The sequence below is a fragment of the Crocuta crocuta genome, unplaced genomic scaffold (genome assembly GCF_008692635.1).
Source record: "Crocuta crocuta isolate KB4526 unplaced genomic scaffold, BGI_CrCroc_1.0 scaffold116, whole genome shotgun sequence".
NCBI lineage: Eukaryota > Metazoa > Chordata > Mammalia > Carnivora > Hyaenidae > Crocuta > Crocuta crocuta.
The window spans coordinates 2934249-2955339 of NW_027531562.1; the positions used below are offsets into that span (position 1 = coordinate 2934249).

At 39.1% G+C, this 21091-nt stretch overlaps 1 protein-coding gene, 1 long non-coding RNA gene and 1 other non-coding gene across 10 annotated transcripts in view; 2 read left to right on the forward strand and 1 right to left on the reverse strand.

Moving 5' to 3' along the window:
* Positions 1-5700, forward strand: part of HEATR5A (HEAT repeat containing 5A) — a 112347-nt gene extending 106647 nt beyond the window's left edge. For all 7 annotated transcript variants that reach the window (XM_077772708.1, XM_077772710.1, XM_077772712.1 and 4 more), the window contains 2 exons: positions 3569-3782; positions 4219-5700. In XM_077772708.1, coding sequence (XP_077628834.1) covers positions 3569-3782; positions 4219-4526 — 522 coding nt within the window. In that variant the 3' untranslated portion in view covers positions 4527-5700. The remainder of the gene's footprint in view (positions 1-3568; positions 3783-4218) is intronic.
* The window catches only part of LOC144238798 (uncharacterized), a 42529-nt gene that overhangs the window by 7144 nt on the left and 14294 nt on the right, over positions 1-21091 (reverse strand). For both annotated transcript variants that reach the window (XR_013337213.1, XR_013337212.1), the window contains exons 2-4: positions 4212-4416; positions 3050-3227; positions 2557-2617 (exon numbers count right to left, since the gene is read on the reverse strand). This is a non-coding gene — a long non-coding RNA (uncharacterized LOC144238798). The remainder of the gene's footprint in view (positions 1-2556; positions 2618-3049; positions 3228-4211; positions 4417-21091) is intronic.
* TRNAL-UAG (transfer RNA leucine (anticodon UAG)) lies at positions 20250-20334 on the forward strand. Its single transcript has one exon. It is a non-coding gene; the product is annotated as a tRNA-Leu (tRNA).

The following is a 21091-nucleotide window of genomic DNA, read 5'->3' on the forward strand; positions in this document are numbered from 1 at the left end:
TTTGTAAAGCAGTTTATATATGTATGTATGTATGTGTGTGTGTGTATATATATATAATATATTTATATATATTATATACTGTATATTATATATTTTAATTATTTAATATATTTATAATATAATTATATTATTTATAATTAATATAAATATTATAATATACTTATAATATATATAATCATATTTATATATTAAATATATATTTAAGTTTTTATTTAAATTCTAGTATAGTTAACGTACAGTCTTATATTACTTTCAGGTGAAAGGTGTAGCAACTCAGTGATTTTACCTTACTCAGTGCTCACCATGATAAGTGAACTCCTTAATTCCCATCATTTATTCCAGCCTTCCCTCCACCCACCTTACCTCTGGTAACCATCAGTTTGTTCTCTAGAGTTAAAATTTTGTTTCTTGGTTTGTCCCCTCTTTTATTTTCCCCTTTGCTTGTTTCTTAAATTCACATGAGTGAAATCATATGATATTTGTCTTTCTCTAACTTGTTATACTCAGCATTATATTGTCTAGCTCCCATCCATGTCATTGCAGATAGCAAGATTTCATTTTTTTTTTTTTTGATAGCTGAGCAACATTTTATTGTATAGCAGTTTATATTTTTTAAAAGCCTTTCTCCCTTTTTTTTTCCTTCAGACTTGGCAGTTGGGGATGGTCTAGGTAGCAGGTCCCAAAGAATACTGGTAAAATATTTACATCTCAAAGGCACTGCAGAAAATGCAAGTTCTTCCAGAAAGGACTTTTGTTCCCTTTGGCCTGAATTTTTACAATACTTAAAAAAGGGAAGGTTTTCAGATTGACAAAAAGGATGGGATTTTGAATTGTTTCTAGGGCCCCATTTCTTGTTTTGCAAAGGTTTGTAAAATAAGGATGGTTGCTTTTAATTCCTCAAAGAATTGGTTTGCAACTTAAAAGACTTCATAGCTTGACCCACCTGTCCAACCACATTATCTTGTTTGCTTTCTTATATTCAAATAAGATGGAAATCAAAAGATTCCTGTGTTTTAGATTTGGAGTTGTGTGTTTTTTGGAATGTTTCAGTGGGTACGTAGTTTCATTTTAACTTAGGGAAGGAATCCTTACAAAATGTTTCCGTTAGGCTCTGAAAATCAGCTTCCAGTTTGGCCAACTTCTAACCATAGAGTTAAAAAAAGTTATTTTAAAGAAAGTTATTTCAAATACCATGTCAGGTTTTACTTAGGACAAGTAGTAAATATTCCTGGTCATATTGAACAACTCCTTGAATTCAAGAGGCATCCTGAAAGAGGGTGCAAAAGATGTTTTATATTCCTCTCTCTACTGGTTACTACAGACAGAGATCTGGGAGGGTGGACTCTGGTAAGGATTATCCTCCTTAGCTAGCTTCTACCAGTTTGCCCAGAATCCCACGTGCAGGCTCTGAATGGGATTTACATAGACAGTGTAGCTCCAGTATCTACCAGGATTTGGTGAGGTTTTCCATTAATTTTAATTTTGTTTGACAATTTTCCTTGTCTCTTTAAGGAATGATGTAGCAGTGTAGCAGAAATTCCCTCAGAATCTCATCAGCTCTGGGAGGATCCCATAATGGGGCCTTCCTTCTAAGGTAGATATGGGAGCATTCAAATTGGTGTTGAAGGATTTTCACAAAACTGTTGAGAACAATCTTTTTTCCAGTGTTGCAGTTAATTAGATATGAGACCTCAGTTTCTGTGCCAGTGTTTTGATGATGGGTCCCTAGGGGGCTGCGGTGCGGGAGATGTTATTTTACATACCTTTTGTGTCTTTAAATTTTTATTTGCTTTTTGCAATGAAACTTTCAGTGAAGCTATTTTGGAATCTTGAAGCCTTCTGGAAGCTTCTGCATAACATTTAAAATAGGTATCCCATCCTCTTTGGATTTGGGAACCCTTGCTTTTAAGTGCATTTCTTAAATAAACGACCTTGTCTAATTGGCACTTTCTCCATAATGGCCATTGTAATTCTAGGCTGCCTTTAGTAAGATTTTGCCATTTTTGTAGGTCTTTATAGCTATAGAGACAGTAGTTCTTAGACATAAAATAAGCAGGTGTGCCAGAAGGCTCAGTGCTCAACTTTTTGGAATTTAAGGATCCCATTTCTTTAAGTCTTTGAGTCTCTCGGAGCCAAACTACTGCTTAAGAGGTATGTGCTGCTGAGTTGGGGATTATATGGTGTTTTACAGTGTACTTTGCTGCACAGAAATTTTCTTGAGGTTGGTGGGTAACCTGTGTCAGTCTAACCCACTCCATAATCAGTTTATCCTACACAGGAGTTTTAGAGTTAGGTAGCAAGCGCTGACAACTTTTGTGTACTCTACCTGTGCCTACCAATTGTGCAGCTTTTTGACTTCCTAGATTTCCATCTGCAGTGGTCTTGTACTTCATGAGCACATTAATACAGTAACCAAACTGATGTTACTGTGGACTGGCCAGTAGAAGGCCTTGTGTGCATCACCAGCAATTCCCAGTGCGGAAATGGGGGCTGCGGAAGGAGTAGAACCAGCAGACCCCAAAAAACGGTGACTGCTGACTGAACCACCAGTCCTACCTGTGTTTCTCCTTGTCCCTGAAGCCTTCAGAAATTTCCTTAGCACTGCCTTGCCTCAAATCTGTCAAGAAACAGAATTCAACTGAGTAAATTTTGTTTAATGTTATTTATTTTTGAGAGAAAGCATGAGCAGGGGAAGTTACAAAAAGAGGGGGACAGAGGATCCGAAGCAGGCTCCACACTGAACACAGAGAGCCTGATGTGGGGCTCGAACTCACCAACTGAGATGATTACGTCAGACAAAGTCGGATGCCTAACTGACTGAGCCACCCAGGCGCCCCTCAGTTGAGTAAATTTTAAAGGTCTTACTGGCTCTATTCAATGATTCATGAAATGAATCCAAATTGAAGAGATCTCTGACGAGCTGTGTAAAATCAAAGATTTATAAACAAAAGGGGGAGGGATGAGGACGTTACTAGCAAAGAGTGGATTGTTTTATTCAAAGCCACCTTCCTTGGGTAGAGGGATATTCGGGGTCTGTCAGACAGATTACCTCACTGGTGCTGACCAGGTAATTCCAGATTGACCAGTATAAGATTCCAATACTGGGAGAGGTTGACACTGTAATTAGGTATTGAGTCTTCTTTTGGTGACATGGACTTCTCCCAGCTGACTCCATTTTGGGCCTGTTGTCCCACTTTTAACACCTGTTAGCACTTGAACTTCCAAAACTAAAGATAAATCAAGAAATAAATTTAAATGGAGGGTGCCTGAGTGGTTCAGTTGGTTGAGCACCCAATTCTTGATTTCGACTCAGGCTCTGCGCTGGCCTTTTCCTTTTCTCTCTGCCTCTCCCCAAATCGTTCACACTCTCTCTCTCTCTCTCTCTCTCTCTCTCTCACTCACAATAAATACATAAACTTAAAAGTTTAAATCTCTTTTTAGACTTATCTAAAGTTTTTAATTCAGTTTTTAATTTCCTTTTTTTCAAATTTACATTACAGTCTGCATGTTAATATAAATGTAAATTTATATTTACAGTTCATATTATTTTTGTCTCTTCCCTGATTAGGTACAAATCAAGACCTATCAACTCCTGCTTTCCATTTTTCAGTATCCAAATCCAGCTGTTTCCTACCCATACATTTACTCTTTAGTATCCTCTATTGTGGAAAAGCTGCAAGAAATAGATAAGAGAAAGCCAGAAGACACTACTGAGCTTCAGGTCTTTCAAGAAGGCATAAAGGTCTTAGAAGCACTTGTAGCTGTTGCTGAAGAACAGCACCGTAAGTGTCAGCACTAAATTCATACTAAATAAAACCTGTCCCAAATCAGAAACTTAACATTGTTTTAAATGTAAAACATTCTGTTGGTCACTTAACGTTATTTTCCCACATTCTTTTTTTTTTTTTTAATAGTTTATTGTCAAATTAGTTTCCACATAACACTCAGTGCTCATCCCCACAAGTGTCCTCCTCCATGCCCATCCCCCCCTCCCCCCTTTCCCACATTCATTTAAAGGCTAGTGTTGTTAATTCCAGGTATTGATATTACTGAGTGTTAATTTGAGAGGAGAAATTAGAAGCCTTTTTTTTTTTCCTACCCCTTCAGTAGGGAAAAGCATGTACAGATCAACAGATTAAGTGAGTTTACAACTTTGTATAATAAATGTGAATCAATTCTCCTTCAACCCAGGACTTATATCATTTATTTACTTGCTAGGTTCTCAGCTGGTGGCCTGTCTTTTGCCCATCCTCATTTCCTTCCTTTTGGATGATAATACTCTGGGATCAGCAACTTCCATAATGAAAAGTTTACATGACTTTGCTTTGCAACATCTCATGCAGATTGGGCCTCAGTATTCATCAGTTTTTAAAAATGTAATGGCTTCTTCTCCGGCCCTGAAAGCCCGGCTTGAGGCTGCAATCAAGGGCAATCAAGAAAGTGTCAAAGTCAAGATACCAACATCTAAACATACCAAGAACCCTGGAAAAAATGCAAGCATCCAATTAAAGACCAATTTCCTCTGACTTTTTTGTTTTACTAGTAAGCACCTTAATAAAATACTCGATCATTTTCTTCTCTTTGGGGACAAAAGTGACATTTTAGACACAAGTGCACTTGGAGGTCTGGTTGATTGTCTTAAATAGCTGTGACTTTTCAAAGTAATATCAAACTTAACATTTTTTGTGGGTTTTTTTTTTTTTTTCAATTTAGTAAAACCACAGAGCTCTTGCCAGGAATTTCAAGAAAGTGCTAAAGAACTGAACATATTAAACAGTCCACTGCTTTAAAAATGAAAGGGTTTTCTTCTGACAGTCCATACACATACGGTATACTTAATATTTTGACAGATATAGACTTGACTCTAGTATAAATTATCTGCATTTATATTGTATCCCAATTGCTAATTTAAAAATCTGCCTTATTCAGTAATTATATTAAACCTTCTTGGATTTCTCAGACAACATAAATGATTGGAAAGCTATTTAGGAAACTTGGTTTAGAATTACACAATATATAGTAGTACGAGTTAACTACAGCCCTACAGTGTGACTTAAGATCTGGTGTCTATAAATATAATGGCTTTTCATCACCTTTTGGTTTGGCTTATTTTGGGTTCAAGAAATGGAAATTTTACTTATTTTGAATAGAATAGGGCATCTCCACTTAATTTCTCAGAGGATTTTCTCTTACCTCTGTTCCTGACAATTTTGTTCATTTTCATTTATGACAGACATTCTCATCAATGAGTTTAATATAGATTCATATCTATATTTAGGTCAACTATGGGTTTATGCAAAACAAATTTAGATCATCAACGAATGCAAGTATGTTTTTTTTATCATGAAACATATTTTAATATAGAAAAAATCTAATGATAGAGTCATATTGGTTGAAAAAATATTTTTTAACTGTTGGTGATCATTGACTCTCCTTCCACTTCAGTGTTATATGTAAGAATCAAACACTATGTCACAACATAGTATTTCCCTGTCAAAAATTAAAAACTGGAGTGATAGGGGCATGTTCAGAATTGAGAAAAAAATACTTTGAGTCAAGAAAGAACAATGTGATGTACTCTATTTTATTATGTTTGTATATAAATACTCTTGTAAATTGCTCAGAATGAAAACACTTGACAGAATCTAACACTACAATCAATTTTTTAATTTACATAAATAAAGCTAATTTTCTTTATCATTCTTGTATTTGAGATTATTTTGCCTACAAAAGATGGTTGACTCGCCTCACAGATTCCAGAAAATCATTTCTCCAGAGCAAATAATATCCCTTCTCTGTAACTTTGCATTTTTATCAGAGGAGCCCTTTTTTTGGAGCATTCTTAGCAATGATTTGGAGTATGTGTCTTCCTAATTGTCCGTGCAAATTTGAGTATAAACTTACTGTTTCCTTCACCTGAATGCCCTTCTCTCTACTGTATCTGGCAGATTCCCATTCCTTATAGGCTTGGTTTAAATGCCACTTCCCCTCGTTAACTATCCTTTTTTTTTTTTTAATCTTTTATTTATTTATGAGACAGAGACAGCGTGAGCATGGGAGGGCCAGAGAGAGAGGGAGATACAGAATCTGAAACAGGCTCCAGGCTCTGAGCTGGCTGTCAGCACAGAGCCAGATGCGGGGCTCTAACCCACGAACTGTGAGATCATGACCTGAGCCAAAGTCGGAAGCTCAACTGACTGAGCCACCCAGGCGCCCCTTCTTGTTAACTATCCTTAATACTTCTTCCCCGACTCTTACACCAAGCAGATTTAACTGCTTCTTCACCTGTGTTCCTGTAATATTTTACATGTTCTTCTGTGCATGTAACATCGCACTGCATTTTAATCTCTCCCTTTTAGACCACCTTCTAAAAGGAGGAATTTTCATTTGTAACTGCGTTTGTGGCATTAAGTAGATACTTTAATCACTATAGAACTACACTCATACAGTATGGATTTGAGCTCAGAAATCTCCTTCTTTGTCAAGGCAAATGCTAGACTGGGTTGTTCTCAGGATACAATTACTAATTTGATTGTTGAGTTCTTTTGTTTCATTCAGTTCTTTTTTCTTTTTTTAATGTTTGTTTATTTATTTTTGAGAGACAGTACATGAGTGAGGAAGGGGCAAAGAGAGGGAGACAGAGGATCCAAAGCCGAGCACAGAGCCTGATGCAGAGCTCAGACTCAGAAACTGTGACACCATGACCTGAACCAAAGTCAGACACTTAATTGAGACACCGTGGAGCCCCATTTAATTTGTTCTTTTTTTTTTTTAAATATTTTTATTTATTTCTAGGATAGAGAGAGACAGCGTGAACAGGGGAGGGTCAGAGAGAGAGGGAGATACAGACTCTGAAACAGGCTCCAGGCTCTGAGCTGGCAGTCAGCACAGAGCCCGATGCGGGGCTCGAACCCACGAACCGCGAGATCATGACCTAAGCGAAAGTCGGAAGCTTAACCGACTAAGCCACCCAGGCGCCCCCATTTAATTTGTTCTTAAACATTAAGATTTTCTAGCAATCCCTATCAAAATAACACCAGCATTCTTAACAGAGCTAGAACAAACAATCCTAAAATTTGTATGGAACCACAAAAGACCCAGAATAGCCAAAGCAATCCTGAAAAAGAAAACCAACGCTGGAGGTATCACAATTCTGGACTTCAGCTGTATTGCAAAGTTGTAATCATCAAGACAGTATGGCACTGGCACAAAAACAGACACATGGATCAATGGAACAGAAGAGAGAATCCAGAAATGGACTCACAAACGTATGGCCAACTAATCTTTGACAAAGCAGGAAAGAATATCCAATGGAATAAAGACAGTCTCTTCAGCAAATGGTGCTGGGAAAACTAGGCAACGACATGCAGAGGAATGAACCTGGACCACTTTCTTATACCATACACAAAAGTAAACTCAAAATGAATGAAAGACCTAAACATGAGACAGGAAACCATCAAAATTCTAGAGGATAAAACAGGCAACAACTTCTTTGAGTTCAGCCATAGCAACTTCTTACTAGACATGTTGCCAGAGGCAAGGGAAACAAAAGCAAAAATGAACTATTGGGACCTCATCAAGATAAAAAACTGCACAGCAAAGAAAACACTCAACAAAACTGAAAGGCAACCTATGGAATGGGAGAAGATATTCACAAGTGATATATCTGATAAAGGGCTAGTTAGTATCCAAAATCTATAAAGAACTTAGCAAACTCAACACTTGGAAAGCAAACAATCCAGTGAAGAAATGGGCAAAAGACATGAACAGACTGCTCAACATCACTCATCATCAGAGAAATACAAATCAAAACCATGTTGAAATACTGCCTCACACCTGACAGAAGGGCTAAAATTAACACCGTAGGAAACAACAGATGTTGGCAAAGATGCAGAGAAAAGGGAACCCTTTTACACTGCTTGTGGGAATGCTGACTGGTCTAGCCACTCTGGAGAACACTATGGAGGTTCCTCAAAAAATCAAAAATAGAGCTACCCTACAACCGAGCAATTGCACTACTAGGTATTTATCCAGAGGACACAATTATCCAGAGGAAAAATGCTGATTCAAAGGAGCACATGCATCCCAATGTTTATAGCAGTACTATCAACAGTAGCCAAATCATGGAAAGAGCCCAAATGTCCATTGACTGACAAATGGATAAAAAGATGTAGTGGTGGTGGTGGTGTGTGTGTGTGTGTGTGTGTGTGTGTGTATAGATACATACACACAATGGAATATTGTGATCAAAAACGATGAAATCTTGCCTTTTGCAAAAACGGGTGGAACTAGAATGTATTCTGCTAAGAGAAATAAATCAGTCCTAGAAAGACAAATACATGATTTCACTCACATCTGGAATTTAAGAAATAAAACTGATAACCATAGAGAGAAGGAAGGAAAAATAAGATAAACACAAAGAGGGAAGCAAACCATAAGAAACTTAAATACAGAGAATAAGCTAAGGGTTCGTGGAGGGATAGGCGATGGGCATTAAGGAGGGCACTTGGGATGAGCACTGGGTATTAAATTAAGTGATGAATCATTAAATTCTACTCCTAAAACCATTACTACACAACATGTTAACTAACTTGGATTTAATAAAAGCGCTGTGAACCTATGCCCCCCCCTCCCAAATATTAAGATTTCTACTCATCATTTAGTGATATAGTTTCCTGAATTGTTTGGGTAAAGGTGTTAAATGAATGTGAGTAGCTATGAAAATATGTCAAGTGTCATGGAATTAGGAACTTTGGATCAGGTACTATCCTATAGGTTCTTTTTTTTTTTTTTTTTTTTTAATGTATCACCTTGTTTAGTAGAACACTGAATTAGTAAGTATATCCTTAGTGATAGGAAATTAAGGCTTCACAGCTGGGATTTGAACCCATCTTTTGGATCCAGAGTCCACGCTGGAGACAAAACAAGTGCTCTGGCAGGGTAGTTAAAGGGTCGCTTTTCCCTCTTCCAGTGCCCCACGTTCACTCAGGAGCCTTCCTCACTCCTTGCTGAAGATGTCTTCAGGTGTAGTTCTCAAAACTGCCACCAGAAGCTTTCTGTTCGACAGGAAAATGTTTTGGGTTTTTTTTTTTAGGTTTTTTTTCTTTAACATTTATTTATTTTTGACTGACAGACCTAGAGAGACAGAGCATAAACATGGGAGGGGCAGAGAGAGAGGGAGACACAGAATCTGAAGCAGGCTCCAGAATCTGAGCTGTCAGCACAGAGCCCAACGCAGGGCTCGAACTCACGAGTTGTAAGATTATGACCTGAGCCAAAGTTGGCCGTTTAACCAACTGAGCCACCCAGGCGCCCCATTGTTTTGTTTTTTAACTGTGTCCTCCACAGTTTGTATGGGAACAGTTCATATGATTAGATATTGATATAAGTTATTTGTTTGGTTTAATCTGAAAAATATATTAAAAATTGTTTATTTCTGTTTTTATTTTAAAGAGTCTCCAGTTGTGATAAAGCAGTTAGACTTTAACTAGCTTGGTAACTCTTTATAATGAAATATATTGATTAGTAACTTGGCTGAAGCAAAGTGGTATATTTGTCTTGAGCTTTATTTTTCTATGGGAAGAAATAGAGCCAAATTTACTAGTGGAATTTAGTTCTATTTAAGCCACTGTTTCAAAGCTTGTCATGGAAAACTGAGAAAATAACATTGGATATAACAAATTTCTGTTAATAGAGTATTGAAGTAAAATATTACTTCTATAAGAGAGAACTTCAACATCAACCTTAAAAGGAACATTATGGCAAGCATAGGGGTGCCTGGCTGGTTCAGTTGGAAAAGCATGCGACTCTTGATCTTGGGATCATGAATTCAATCCCCACATTGGGTGTAGAGCACTTAAATAAGAAAATAAACTTGGGGTGATTGGGTGCCTCAGTTGGTTAAGCATCCTACTTCAGCTCAGGTCATGATCTCCTGGTTTGTGGGTTCGAGCCCCACGTCCAACATCAAGCTCTCAGCTAACAGCTCAGAGCCTGGAGGCTGCTTTGGATTCTGTGTCTCCCTCTCTGCCCCTCCCCTCACTCATTCTCTTTCTCTCTCTGCTCTCTCTCTCTCAAAAATAAGCATTTAAATAAATAAATAAACTTTAAAAAGTAATTATAAGTATAGTAATTTGGGAGCCCAGAGAAGACGACCACAGCTTATCGGATGGACTTCAAGAAAGTCCGTGGAATACATAAGATACAAGCTTACAGAATAGTACTTACTTGATTGAATAAATGCAACACACAGCAGTATTTTGTAACATTGATTTTGAAGAGAATTCCCTCTATGCCATATTGTAAAGAATTTCCTTTGTGTTTTTATTATTAGTTTGCATTAAGAGGGAAGAAATTCAACCCTCAAACTGATAAACTATGATGATGTTAATACACAACTGACAATATGTGAAAGAAATTCTGTACTCAAAACAAAACAAAAAACCTGGGGTGCCTGGGTGGCTGTTGGTTAAGCGTCCAACTCTTGATTCAACTCAGGTCATGATTTCATGATTCGTGAGTTTGAGCCCCACATCAGGCTCCACGCTGGCAGAGTGGGGCCTGCTTGAGATTCTCTTGGTCTCCCCCTCTCTCTGCCTCTCCCCTGTTCACTCTCTCAAAATAAGTAAATAAACTTAAAAAAAAAACCTATAAAATCTATAAAGTTAAAATGTTCAATCATTTCTGACAGTTTAATGATTGCATTAAAGCAAACAACCCTAAAATGTCAACAGCTTGCCTGTATGTATCTTCTCAGAGTCCATTAACATTTATAACTGTAGGGCCAAGGTAATTACATATATTGCATTTTCTCCATCAATTGAATATACTTCTTAATAAATAAGATGTTGGCCCTTGCAATACCTCAATTTATCAGGAAAGTTTTACCTCGTGTTTGCTAGAAATACAATGCTCCCAACTCTGCTGACAGTGATTGTGCCTGTGTTGACTTTCCTGTTTACTCATCTATTTAACTGATGCATGCCTTGCTTTTAGCTTTGAGGAAATGGGAATGTGGGGCTGTTGTGGTTATATCCAGAACAGAACACAAATACAGTCCCAGGTTCTGTATATTCAGAGGAGCGAGATTCCTTTCACTGCATTTCTGTTTGGGTAGGACTCCTGCTGTCTTTCCTCTTTGGAGCTCTAGAAAATGATGATACCCCAGGCTATTTGGGGAAAAGTCTTGTTACTTGGTAGCCATTCTTTAAATAGTGTAATCCAAAAGACCTTTTTCGTTGTTGTTGTTAAAAGAATTCTAACTATATTCCTTAAGAAAATAGGTCATTACTGCCAGTGAAAAACTAATAATGTTGACACTGTTTTGCTTAATGCAATTAAAATTTAATCTTTTTTCTGAAAAAATGTCTAGAGGCAAGAATAACTTGATAAGCAAATATATACATACACATGATTCAGAAGTAATGGATTGCTTTATGAAATAAAATATTCCAAAAAGGAACAAAAGTGATATTTTTAAAAGCAATTTTAAAGTATGTAAGAGCTGTTTTGTTAGTGCTATTATTGAAGGTGGTGCGGGTGGCCTCAGAAAAAGAACGTGCATATGCAGCCAGAACTGAGGCTCTTTACTAAACAATGAGGCTTAAAAACCCCAGTATGTCTGTTGGTTACTTGTTTCCCATCTTAACAAATCTTTGGGCCTTGTATGTTGTAATCAAATGCTGGGAGACAGCTCACCACTCCCTGAACTGCCAGGGTGATTGGTCTTCCCATACCTTTCCTCCCTTCTGGCAGGCAGTTCCTAGAAACATCTTCTAAGTAATTTTTTAAACACACACACACACACACACACACACACACACACACACACACATCTTAAAAATAGATTTTCTCGGGGCGCCTGGGTGGCTTAGTCGGTTAAGCGTCCGACTTTCGCTTAGGTCATGATCTCGCGGTTCGTGGGTTCGGGCCCCGCGTCGGGCTCTGTGCTGACTGCCAGCTCAGAGCCTGGAGCCTGTTTGAGTCTGTGGCTCCCTCTCTCTCTGACCCTCCCCTGTTCACACTGTCTCTCTCTCTCTCTCCTAGAAATAAATAAAACATTTTAAAAAAATGGATTTTCTAAGTTATGGAAATGCTTTTGTTTCAGCAGTCAACAGACCTATTGTAAGTAAATATCAAATGAAAAGCAGTTAGACAATGCACTTCCTATTCTCCAGTCAGCTGTGTTCTCCAGTCAGAGTACTCTGCCATTTGCCACATTCTTCACTGCAGATACCTTTTCTTTCTAGTAATGTGACCATTCTGATTTCTTAATGTTGTATGAAAAATTCTGTAGAATTGTCTGTGATATGAAGATGTTTCCTTAGTTGTTTGATTAATGTTCTTAACATGTACTGAACTTCAAAATCACCCTAGAATCTGTCTCTGAGCACACACATGCTTAATCCATTTGGAACAGTTTGGAACTATTTTAAAATAGTTGGGGGGAGGGACACCTGAGTGGTTCAGTTGGTTAAGTGTCCAACTTTGCTGAGGTCATGATCTCATGGCTCGTGGGTTCCATCTACATGTTGGGCTTAGCGCTGACAGCTTAGAGCCTGAAGCCTGCTTGGTATTCTCTCCCTCTCTTCTGCCCTTCCCCTGCTTTTGCATGATCTCTCTCTCTCTCTCTTTCTCTCTCTCTCTCTCTCTCAAAAATAAACACATAAGGGTGCCTAGGTGGCTCAGTCGGTTAAGCGCCAACTTTTGCTCAGGTCATGATCTCGTGGTTCGTGAGTTTGAGCCCCCTATCGGGCTCTGGGCTGACAGTTCGAAGCCTGGAGCCTCCTTCAGATTCTATGTCTCCCTCTCTCTCTGCCCTCCCCTGCTCATGCTCTCTCTGTCTCTCAAAAAGTAAATAAATGTAAAAAAATTTTTTTAAATAAATAAATACATAAACATTAAAAAGAAAGGTTTGGGGTTTCCATACTCTTCTTTAAAAATCTATCTAGCATATCTTATTATTTTAGTTTCATAATAATTTTCTATAATCATTTTAAAGTGCCTGTCAGTGGTTTCTTAGCTGTGTCACCTAAAGCTCAAGTTAAAATGTGGGTAAGTAGGATTTAATCAAAATTAAACACTTTTATGCTTCAAAGGACACCATCAAGAAAGTGAAAAGACCATCCACAGAAAGAGGAAAAGCTTTGCAAATCATCTAACAAGAGTCTTGTAACCAGAATATATAAAGAACTTTTAAAAGTCAATAATGAAAAGACAATTTAATCTGAAACTGGGCAAAAGATTTGAATAGGTCTTTCTCCAAAAGAAGATATACAAATGACCATTATACACATGAAAAGATGTGCAACATCGTAAGTCATTAGGGAAATGCAAAGACTCAATGAGATATCGCTTAAATCTACTGGGATGGCTGTGCTCAAAAAGAAAACAAGTGCTGTGGAGAATGTACAGAAATTAGAACCTTTGTATGTTACTGGTAAGAATTAGGGCAGCTGTTTTAGACATTTTGGTCATTTCTCAAAAAGTTAACATAATTAAGATGTGACCCAGCAATTCCACTAGGTATGAAAAAAGTTAAAAATAGTCACCCAGGGGCACCTGGCTGGCTCAGTCTATAGAATGTGCCATGTGCCACTCTTGATCTCAGAGTTGTGAGATCAACTGCCACATTGTGTGTGGAGTCTGCTTTAAAAAAAAAAAAAAATTGGGGCGCCTGGGTGGCTTAGTTGGTTAAGCGTCCGACTTTCGCTTAGGTCATGATCTCGCGGTTCGTGGGTTCGAGCCCCGCGTCGGGCTCTGTGCTGACTGCCAGCTCAGAGCCTGGAGCCTGTTTCAGTCTGTGATTCCCTCACTCTCTGACCCTCCCCTGCTCATGCTGTCTCTCTCTCTCCTAGAAATAAATAAAAACATTAAAAAAAAAAATTAACACACAAAAAATGTACATGAATATTTATAGCAGAATTACTGACAATAGGCAAGAAGTGGGAACAACACAAGTGTCCATCAACTGATGAATGTATAGGGGCGCCTGGGTGGCTCAGTCTGTTAAGTGTCTGACTTCGGCTCAGGTCATGATCTCACAGTTAGTGGGTTTGAGCCTTGCATCAGGCTCTGGGCTGACAGCTAGCTCAGAGCCTGGAGCCTGCTTCAGATTCTGTATCTACTCTCTCTGACCCTCCCCTGGTCACGTTGTCTCTCTCTCTCTTCTCTCTCAGAAATAAATAAAACAATTAAAAAAACCGGATGAATGTATAAACAAAATGTATGTATATATATATGTGTAGTCATATAATTGAATATTATTCAGCCATAAAAAGGGATGCAGTACTGACACATGTCACAATATAGATGAATCTTATTATATGATTGCATTTATATGAAATGTCCATTTACATGAAATGTCTATAAATAGGCAATTCTGTATATGCAGAAAATAGATTAGTGGTTATCAGGGGTTAGGGGAGGGTGAGGGTAGAGGAATGCTAATGGGTTGAAGAATGAAGAAAATGGTCTGGAATTAGTAATATGTGCTCCTGAACCTTGTGAATATAATAAAAACCACAGGATAGCCCATTTTAAAAGGGTGTATTGGGGTGCTTGGGTGGCTCACCTGGTTGATTGTCTGACTCTTGATTTTGGCTTAGGTCATGATCCCAGGGTCATGGGATTGAGCCCCACATTGGTGGGGGGGAGGAGCTGTCCAAGATTCTCAGTTAGTTAGCATCAAACTCTTGATTTCAGTTTAGGTCATGATCTCACAGTTTGTGAGTTTGAGCCCCAGTCAGACTCCATGCTGACAGTGTGGAGCCTGCTTAGGATTCTGTCCCCACCTACCTCTGCTCCTACCCCACTCAGTGTCTTTCTCTCTTAAAAATAAATAAATTTTAGAACAAAAAAACAAAAACAAAAACAAAAAAAAGATCCTCTCTCTCCCTCTGCCCCTCTTACCTGCTCATGCTCTCTTTCTCAAAAAAATTAAAATAAATTTCTGTTTTAAAAAGATGTATTTTGTGGCACAAGTTTGTTAGATTGAATTGTGTATCCCAAAAAGATGCTGAAGTCTTAACCCCTAGTACAGCAGAATGTGACCTTATTTGGAAATAGGGTCGTTGCAAATGTGTATAGTTAAGATGATAGTTAATAACAATCATATTAAAGTAGGGTGGCCCTTAATCCAATCAGACTAGTATACTTGTAAGAAGAGGAGAATGCTGGGTGCCTGGGTGGCTCTGTCAGTTAAGTGTCCGACTTCAGCTCAGGTCATGATCTCACGGTTCATGGGTTCAAGCCCCACGTCGGGCTCTGTGCTGACAGCCAGCTCAAAGCCTGGAGTCTGTTTTGGATTCTGTATCTCCCTCTCTCTCTGACGCTCCCCTGCTCACGTTGTCTCTCTCTCTCTCTCAGAAATAAATTTTTTAAAAAATTAAAAAAAAAAAAGAGAATGCTGTGTGAAGACACACACACATAGGGAAGATGGACATGTGAAGATTGAGGCAGAGATGGGAGTTACCGGTTACGGAGACCATAACTGGCCCTACCAGAACCTGAAAGAAGCAAAGAAGGATCCCCACCTGCCACCCCCACCAGAGGCTTTGGAGGAACCATGCCCTGCCAACACCTTGGTTTTCAGTTTTAGCCTTCACAAGTGTGAGAGTAAGTTTCTGTTGTTTCCGTTCATATCCATGGTGTCACTTTCCAAGGTTTCAGTTACACAGGTCAACCATGGTCCAGAAGCAGATGATCCTCCTGATCATAAGACTGACCAATGGACTGACACTATATCACAACACCTACATCATTCACCTCACTTTGTCTCATCACAGGTGCTTTATCGTCTCACATCATCACAAGAAGGGGGCACTCAGTACAATTAGATATTTTGAGAGAGAGATCACGTTCACATAACTTTTATTATAATATATTATTATAATTGTTCTATTTTATTATTAATTACTGTTGTTAGTCTTTTACTGGGCCTAATTTATAAGTTAACTTTATTATAAATATGTGTGCATAGGAAAAATAATAGTTTATGTAAGATCTGGTACTATCCATGGTTTTTGGCATCCACTAGGAGTCTTAGAACTTATCCGCTGATATGGGGGGACTACTGTAGTGGTAATTTGTCACATCAGCCTTAGAAAACTCATACAGATTTATTTCTCATGTTTTAAAAATGGAGTCTGTTATAAAGAAGTTAAGAGACCAGGCTATACTTGGCACATAGTAGTTGCACCATATATAAAGTAAATATGGTTTATTTTGATAGGGGGAAAGGGTACTGGGAATAGCACCTCAGTTTGTGTAGGTCAATTTTATTGGTAGACTATAATTCTTTACTGCTTAAAAATCAGCAGACTGATTTCTTTTTAGTTATCTAACTTAATAGTGCTCTTTCAGTTCTCCAAACACATCAGATTCTGTGTTGCATTTCTGCCTGGTGACCATGGTATGGTGGTATAGCCAACTGTGTGATTTTAGGAAAGCCACTTTCCTGAGTTTTCACTCTTCTCATCTACAAAATGTGTTTTCTCCTTCACATTTTAATAATGAGAATCAAATCAGAGTGCATGTGAACACACTTGGAACCCCAGCTGTAAAACATTATTCTTTGAATACCATGGGACCCCAAAGTCTTCACTGAAATTACCTTAGGGCAGGGGTGCCTGGGTGGGTCAGTTAAGTGTTCGACTCTTGGTTTTGGTTCGGGTCATGATTTCGGGGTTCATGGGATTGAGCCCCGCTTCAGGCTCTGGGCTGACTGCATGCGGAACTTGCTTAGGATTCTCTCTCTCTCCTCTCTCCCTGCCCTTCCCCGTGTTTATGCGTGCACTTTCTCTGTCTCTGTCTCTGTCTCTCTCTCAAACTTAAAAATAATTTTAATATAAATGAATAAATGATAGAAAGTAGAAAATCTCCCACGTTGAAGAATTCCAAATAATTTATGTTGTAGATATTCCAGATTCAAGGAGGTAAAACAACTCCCAAACTCTTAAGTATGGGTTGCACATAGTGATTTCCTTTCAAAGAAACAGAGAGGAAAAAAGAACAACTTTACATTGGAGAAACCTTAAACACTACTTAAGCCACGTGATCAAGTTAACATCAATTACAATAGGTTATGTTGATAGTGTGTACCCTTGATATGACATGATGAGAATGGCACTAACCTCTGTGGTCTTCTTCCCCCAAGTCCCTAACACCAGTCTTTTTTTTTTTTTTTTTTACATTTTTATTCATTATTGAGAGACAGAGAGAGACAGAGCATTAGCAGGGGAGGGGCAGAGAGAGAGGGAGACACAGAATCTGAGGCAGGCTCCAGGCTCCCAACTGTCAGCACAGAGCCTGACGCAGGGCTCGAACTCACAAACCGCGAGATCATGACCTGAGCCGAAGTCAGACGCTTAACCGACTGAGCCACTTAGGAACCCCCTTAACACCAGTCTAATTATGAGAAGAACATCAGACAAACCCAGATTGAAGGGCATTCTATAAAACACCTAGCCAGTCCTCTCCCAAACTGTCAAGGTTGTCAAAAACAAGGAAAGTATGAAAAAACTACCAACCAAGAAAAGCCTAAGGAGACATGACTAAATGTAATGTGACATTCTGGATGGGATCTTGGAACATAAAAAGGGCATTAGGCAAAAACTAAGGAAATCCAAGTCAAGTATGAACTTTACTTAATAATAAAGTATTAATATTGATTCACTACTTGTGGCAAATGTACCAAACAAATGTACTAATGTACTATGTTAATAATAGGTGAAAACAGGGTGTGCGGTATATGGCAGTTCTGTTTACATTTCTATAAATCTATACAACTGCTCTAAGTTTAAAGGTTTATTTAAAAAGAAAAAGAAAGTCTGATTCAAAATGTCTGGGGTAAGGGCCAATAATGTGCATTTTTAACCAGTACTTGTTTCCCGGAAGCACCATCCTGAGGTCTGCTCCCAGTCTGACCTTCATTCAGCCTAATACAGAATGGCTATGAGGCCACATGACCACTGCCTGCAGTAAGTTTGCTGATTAACACTATAACAGGTATTTGCTAAGTAGGTCAACTCAGTCTCTTGTTCACCTGTGTTTTTAGGTATTAGTCAGAAGAGCAGGTAACTCTGTCCCTGGTCACCAGCAAGAAAAGGTGTGGTGGAATAGAAAAGGAGGTGCCTGGCTTCCATTTTGAGAGTAACACCCATCTTAATGAGTGTCAAAACACTTAGTCACTTCCATTTTGTTTATGCTGCTCAGTTTCCAAGTACCACTTCCCTGGTCTCCATCCCAGATGAGAGAAATTAAGTGCCAAGCTCTACCCCACAAAAGGAGTCGGAGAAGATGGCCACAATCAATAACATTGTTCCCAGACCCTTGTTACCAGTAGTCATTTCCTTAGTCTTAATCCTCAGCTCATCACATTCTTTTTTTTTTTTCTTTTTGAGAGAGAGAGACAGCATAAGCAGGGGAGGGTCAGAGAGAGAGAGAACACAGAATCTGAAGGCAGCCTCCAGGCTCTGAGCGACCTGTCAGCATAGAGCTCGATGTGGGGCTCGAACCCACAAACCGTGAGATCATGACCTGAGCCGAAGCCAGACACTTAACTGACTGAGCCACCCAGGTGCCCCAGCTCATCACATTCTTAATGCTGTCTCTCATTCCCTTACCCAAAAAACACCAATGCCTCTTGCAGGTGAAAAGACTCTTGAGTCGAATGGGATACAGTAGAGTTTAAGTAAATGATCATAAAGCTCTAGGTATAACAGCCCTAGTAATTTATGCTGCTTTATTTAAAACTCAGTGTCCAGGGGGAGAAAATTGGCAACAACAGGGCAGATCTCAGACTTGGTAAGACAAAGAACACTGCTGAGAGGTAGGTCCTTTTCAAGTCCTTGGAAAACATAACCATGAATGTCAGTTGATACAGTTTTTTCATCACACGTCTGTGTGTGTGTGTGTGTGTGTGTGTGTGTGTGTGTGTGTGTGTCTCCATGGCTACATTTACATTTCTCCCTTATCAGAAGAATGATGATGCTTTTCTTTCTACCATACTCTTTTCTCTGAGGACAGGGAGAGTACATCCTTCTGCCTGGTATTTACCCTCCGTACTGCATCTCTCTAGGTTCCCAGCTGCAGTACTGCTCAGCCCACTTGCACACAAGGGCCTCTTCATGTTTGCACAATCGTTGTGTTTTCTTAACCACTTCTATTGTTCACTGAGCTTCCCTCCCCTTTATTCACTCTGTTCAGAGTCTAGAAATAGATACCTGGTTTCACAAGTGATTCATGATGATCTTGAGTGAGATCAGAGCTAATTAAGAATTATCCTATCTGTGAAAAGCACTTCCTCTAAACTCGGAAAACAACCACAACAGAAACATAAGCACCTACTGTGTGCAACGCAGTGTGTGACTATAAGGAAGTACCAGCAAGGAAAGGGCACTGAATTCTGGCGCTGATGGATCTGCCTCAGACTAATTTCGTTAGTTTGGGAAACAAGCTTCCTAGGCTGCAGTTTCTTCCCTGCAAAACAGTTGAGCCTAGTGTGACCAAATATCTCAGTTTGCTTATGAGTCCCAGTTTTAGCAATGAAACTTCTGTGTCCTGGGAAATTTCTCAGTACCAGGTAAAACAGCACACTTAGTGCCTCTCTTGGAAGGCTTTCTGAGATCCTTTGTAATTCTGATACTTCCAGGTCTAAGCCTCAGAAAGGCCATCTCTGCCCTTTTGAGAGTGTGGACACACAGGGAGGGTGGTGGCAATATGCAAAGAACTTGGAAAACTTCCTGCCTCCTGACCCATGACTCACAAGGGATGCTGCAGGGCATCATTCCTAACCTCTCAGGGAGAAAGAGATCAGCTGAGAATGGCACACTCAGGCAAAAGACATTCTTGAGGTTCCCAGTGGGAAAGAATCAAAAACAATTGACTAATGAGAGGAATTTGTAGCAAATGTTAAGGCTACCAGCATTCTTGCAATTGAGCCAATGACCTTTTAAGCTACATCCACAACTGACCGGCTCCTTGGCCGTCATCCCAATGAAGGCTCCTTTCCCAGTTTAGACTGTATGCGATACTGGTTTGGCAGCAAGTCTTTCAGCATCCTCTGATACAGATTTCTTCCAGCATAAGATCACATGAAATTAACTTCCTAATAAAGGCTTTTCAAAAACAAACAAAGAAGAGCAAATGATCGCCCCTACTGACAGTGACGACTTATCCCGTTGTCTTTTTTTCATGACTTTCAAGAAAAGGACTCTTGGGTGACTTGAATCAAGAGAGAAGACAAGTGTGCCTGGGTGGCTCAGTCGGTAGAGCGCCTGACTTAGGCTCAGGTCATGATCTCACGGTCCGTGGGTTTGAGCCCCACTTCAGGCTCTGTCCTGACAGCTCAGAGCCTGGAGCCTGTCTTCAGATTCTGTGTTTCCCTCTTTTTCTGACCCTCTCCTGCTCATGCTCTGTCTCTCTAAAATAAATAAAACATTAAACACACACACACACAACCGAGTGAAGACAGCTGAACACAGCCTTGTTGGGATTTACCACACTCCAAGGGACAAGAGAGGCGGCCAGCTGGCCCTGAGCAGACTCTGAAAAGAGATGCAGTTTGCTGCAGATTTATATTTAATTTAAAGCAAACTTCATAATCATCTTGTACATTTTCTTTATGCCTGATTTAATTTTGGCTTTTTGCTTATGATCAACTCCTATTTTGATCTCACCTCATAGAATAAATTTGGCCCAATTTCCTTCTCAGTTTTTCCTTCTTAAACAGCTGGATCCAAAACACAGCCACAACTAATTATTGAGGTGTGATAGAATGTTCATGGAGGAAGTCAAAAGTGCTAAATTAACACAAACTATTTAAAGAACCAAGTAACAAATCAAGGCACTTCTCTCTCAGCAAATTAAGACAGTATTTATGTAAAGTCTCTTTACCTACACTTCACCAATCAAAGATACAATAAACATCAAGTTAAACTGGTTCAAATAAACAGTAAATCAGATTAAACTGGTTTAAGAAGTATCCCAAACAGCAATATTTCCCCTTCCTTTCCCCTTTTTGTGAGCTCTACTTTAGTAGAATCTAAGTCTATTAACAAAGGAAACGTATAGCCACAAGTTCGTGAGTTAG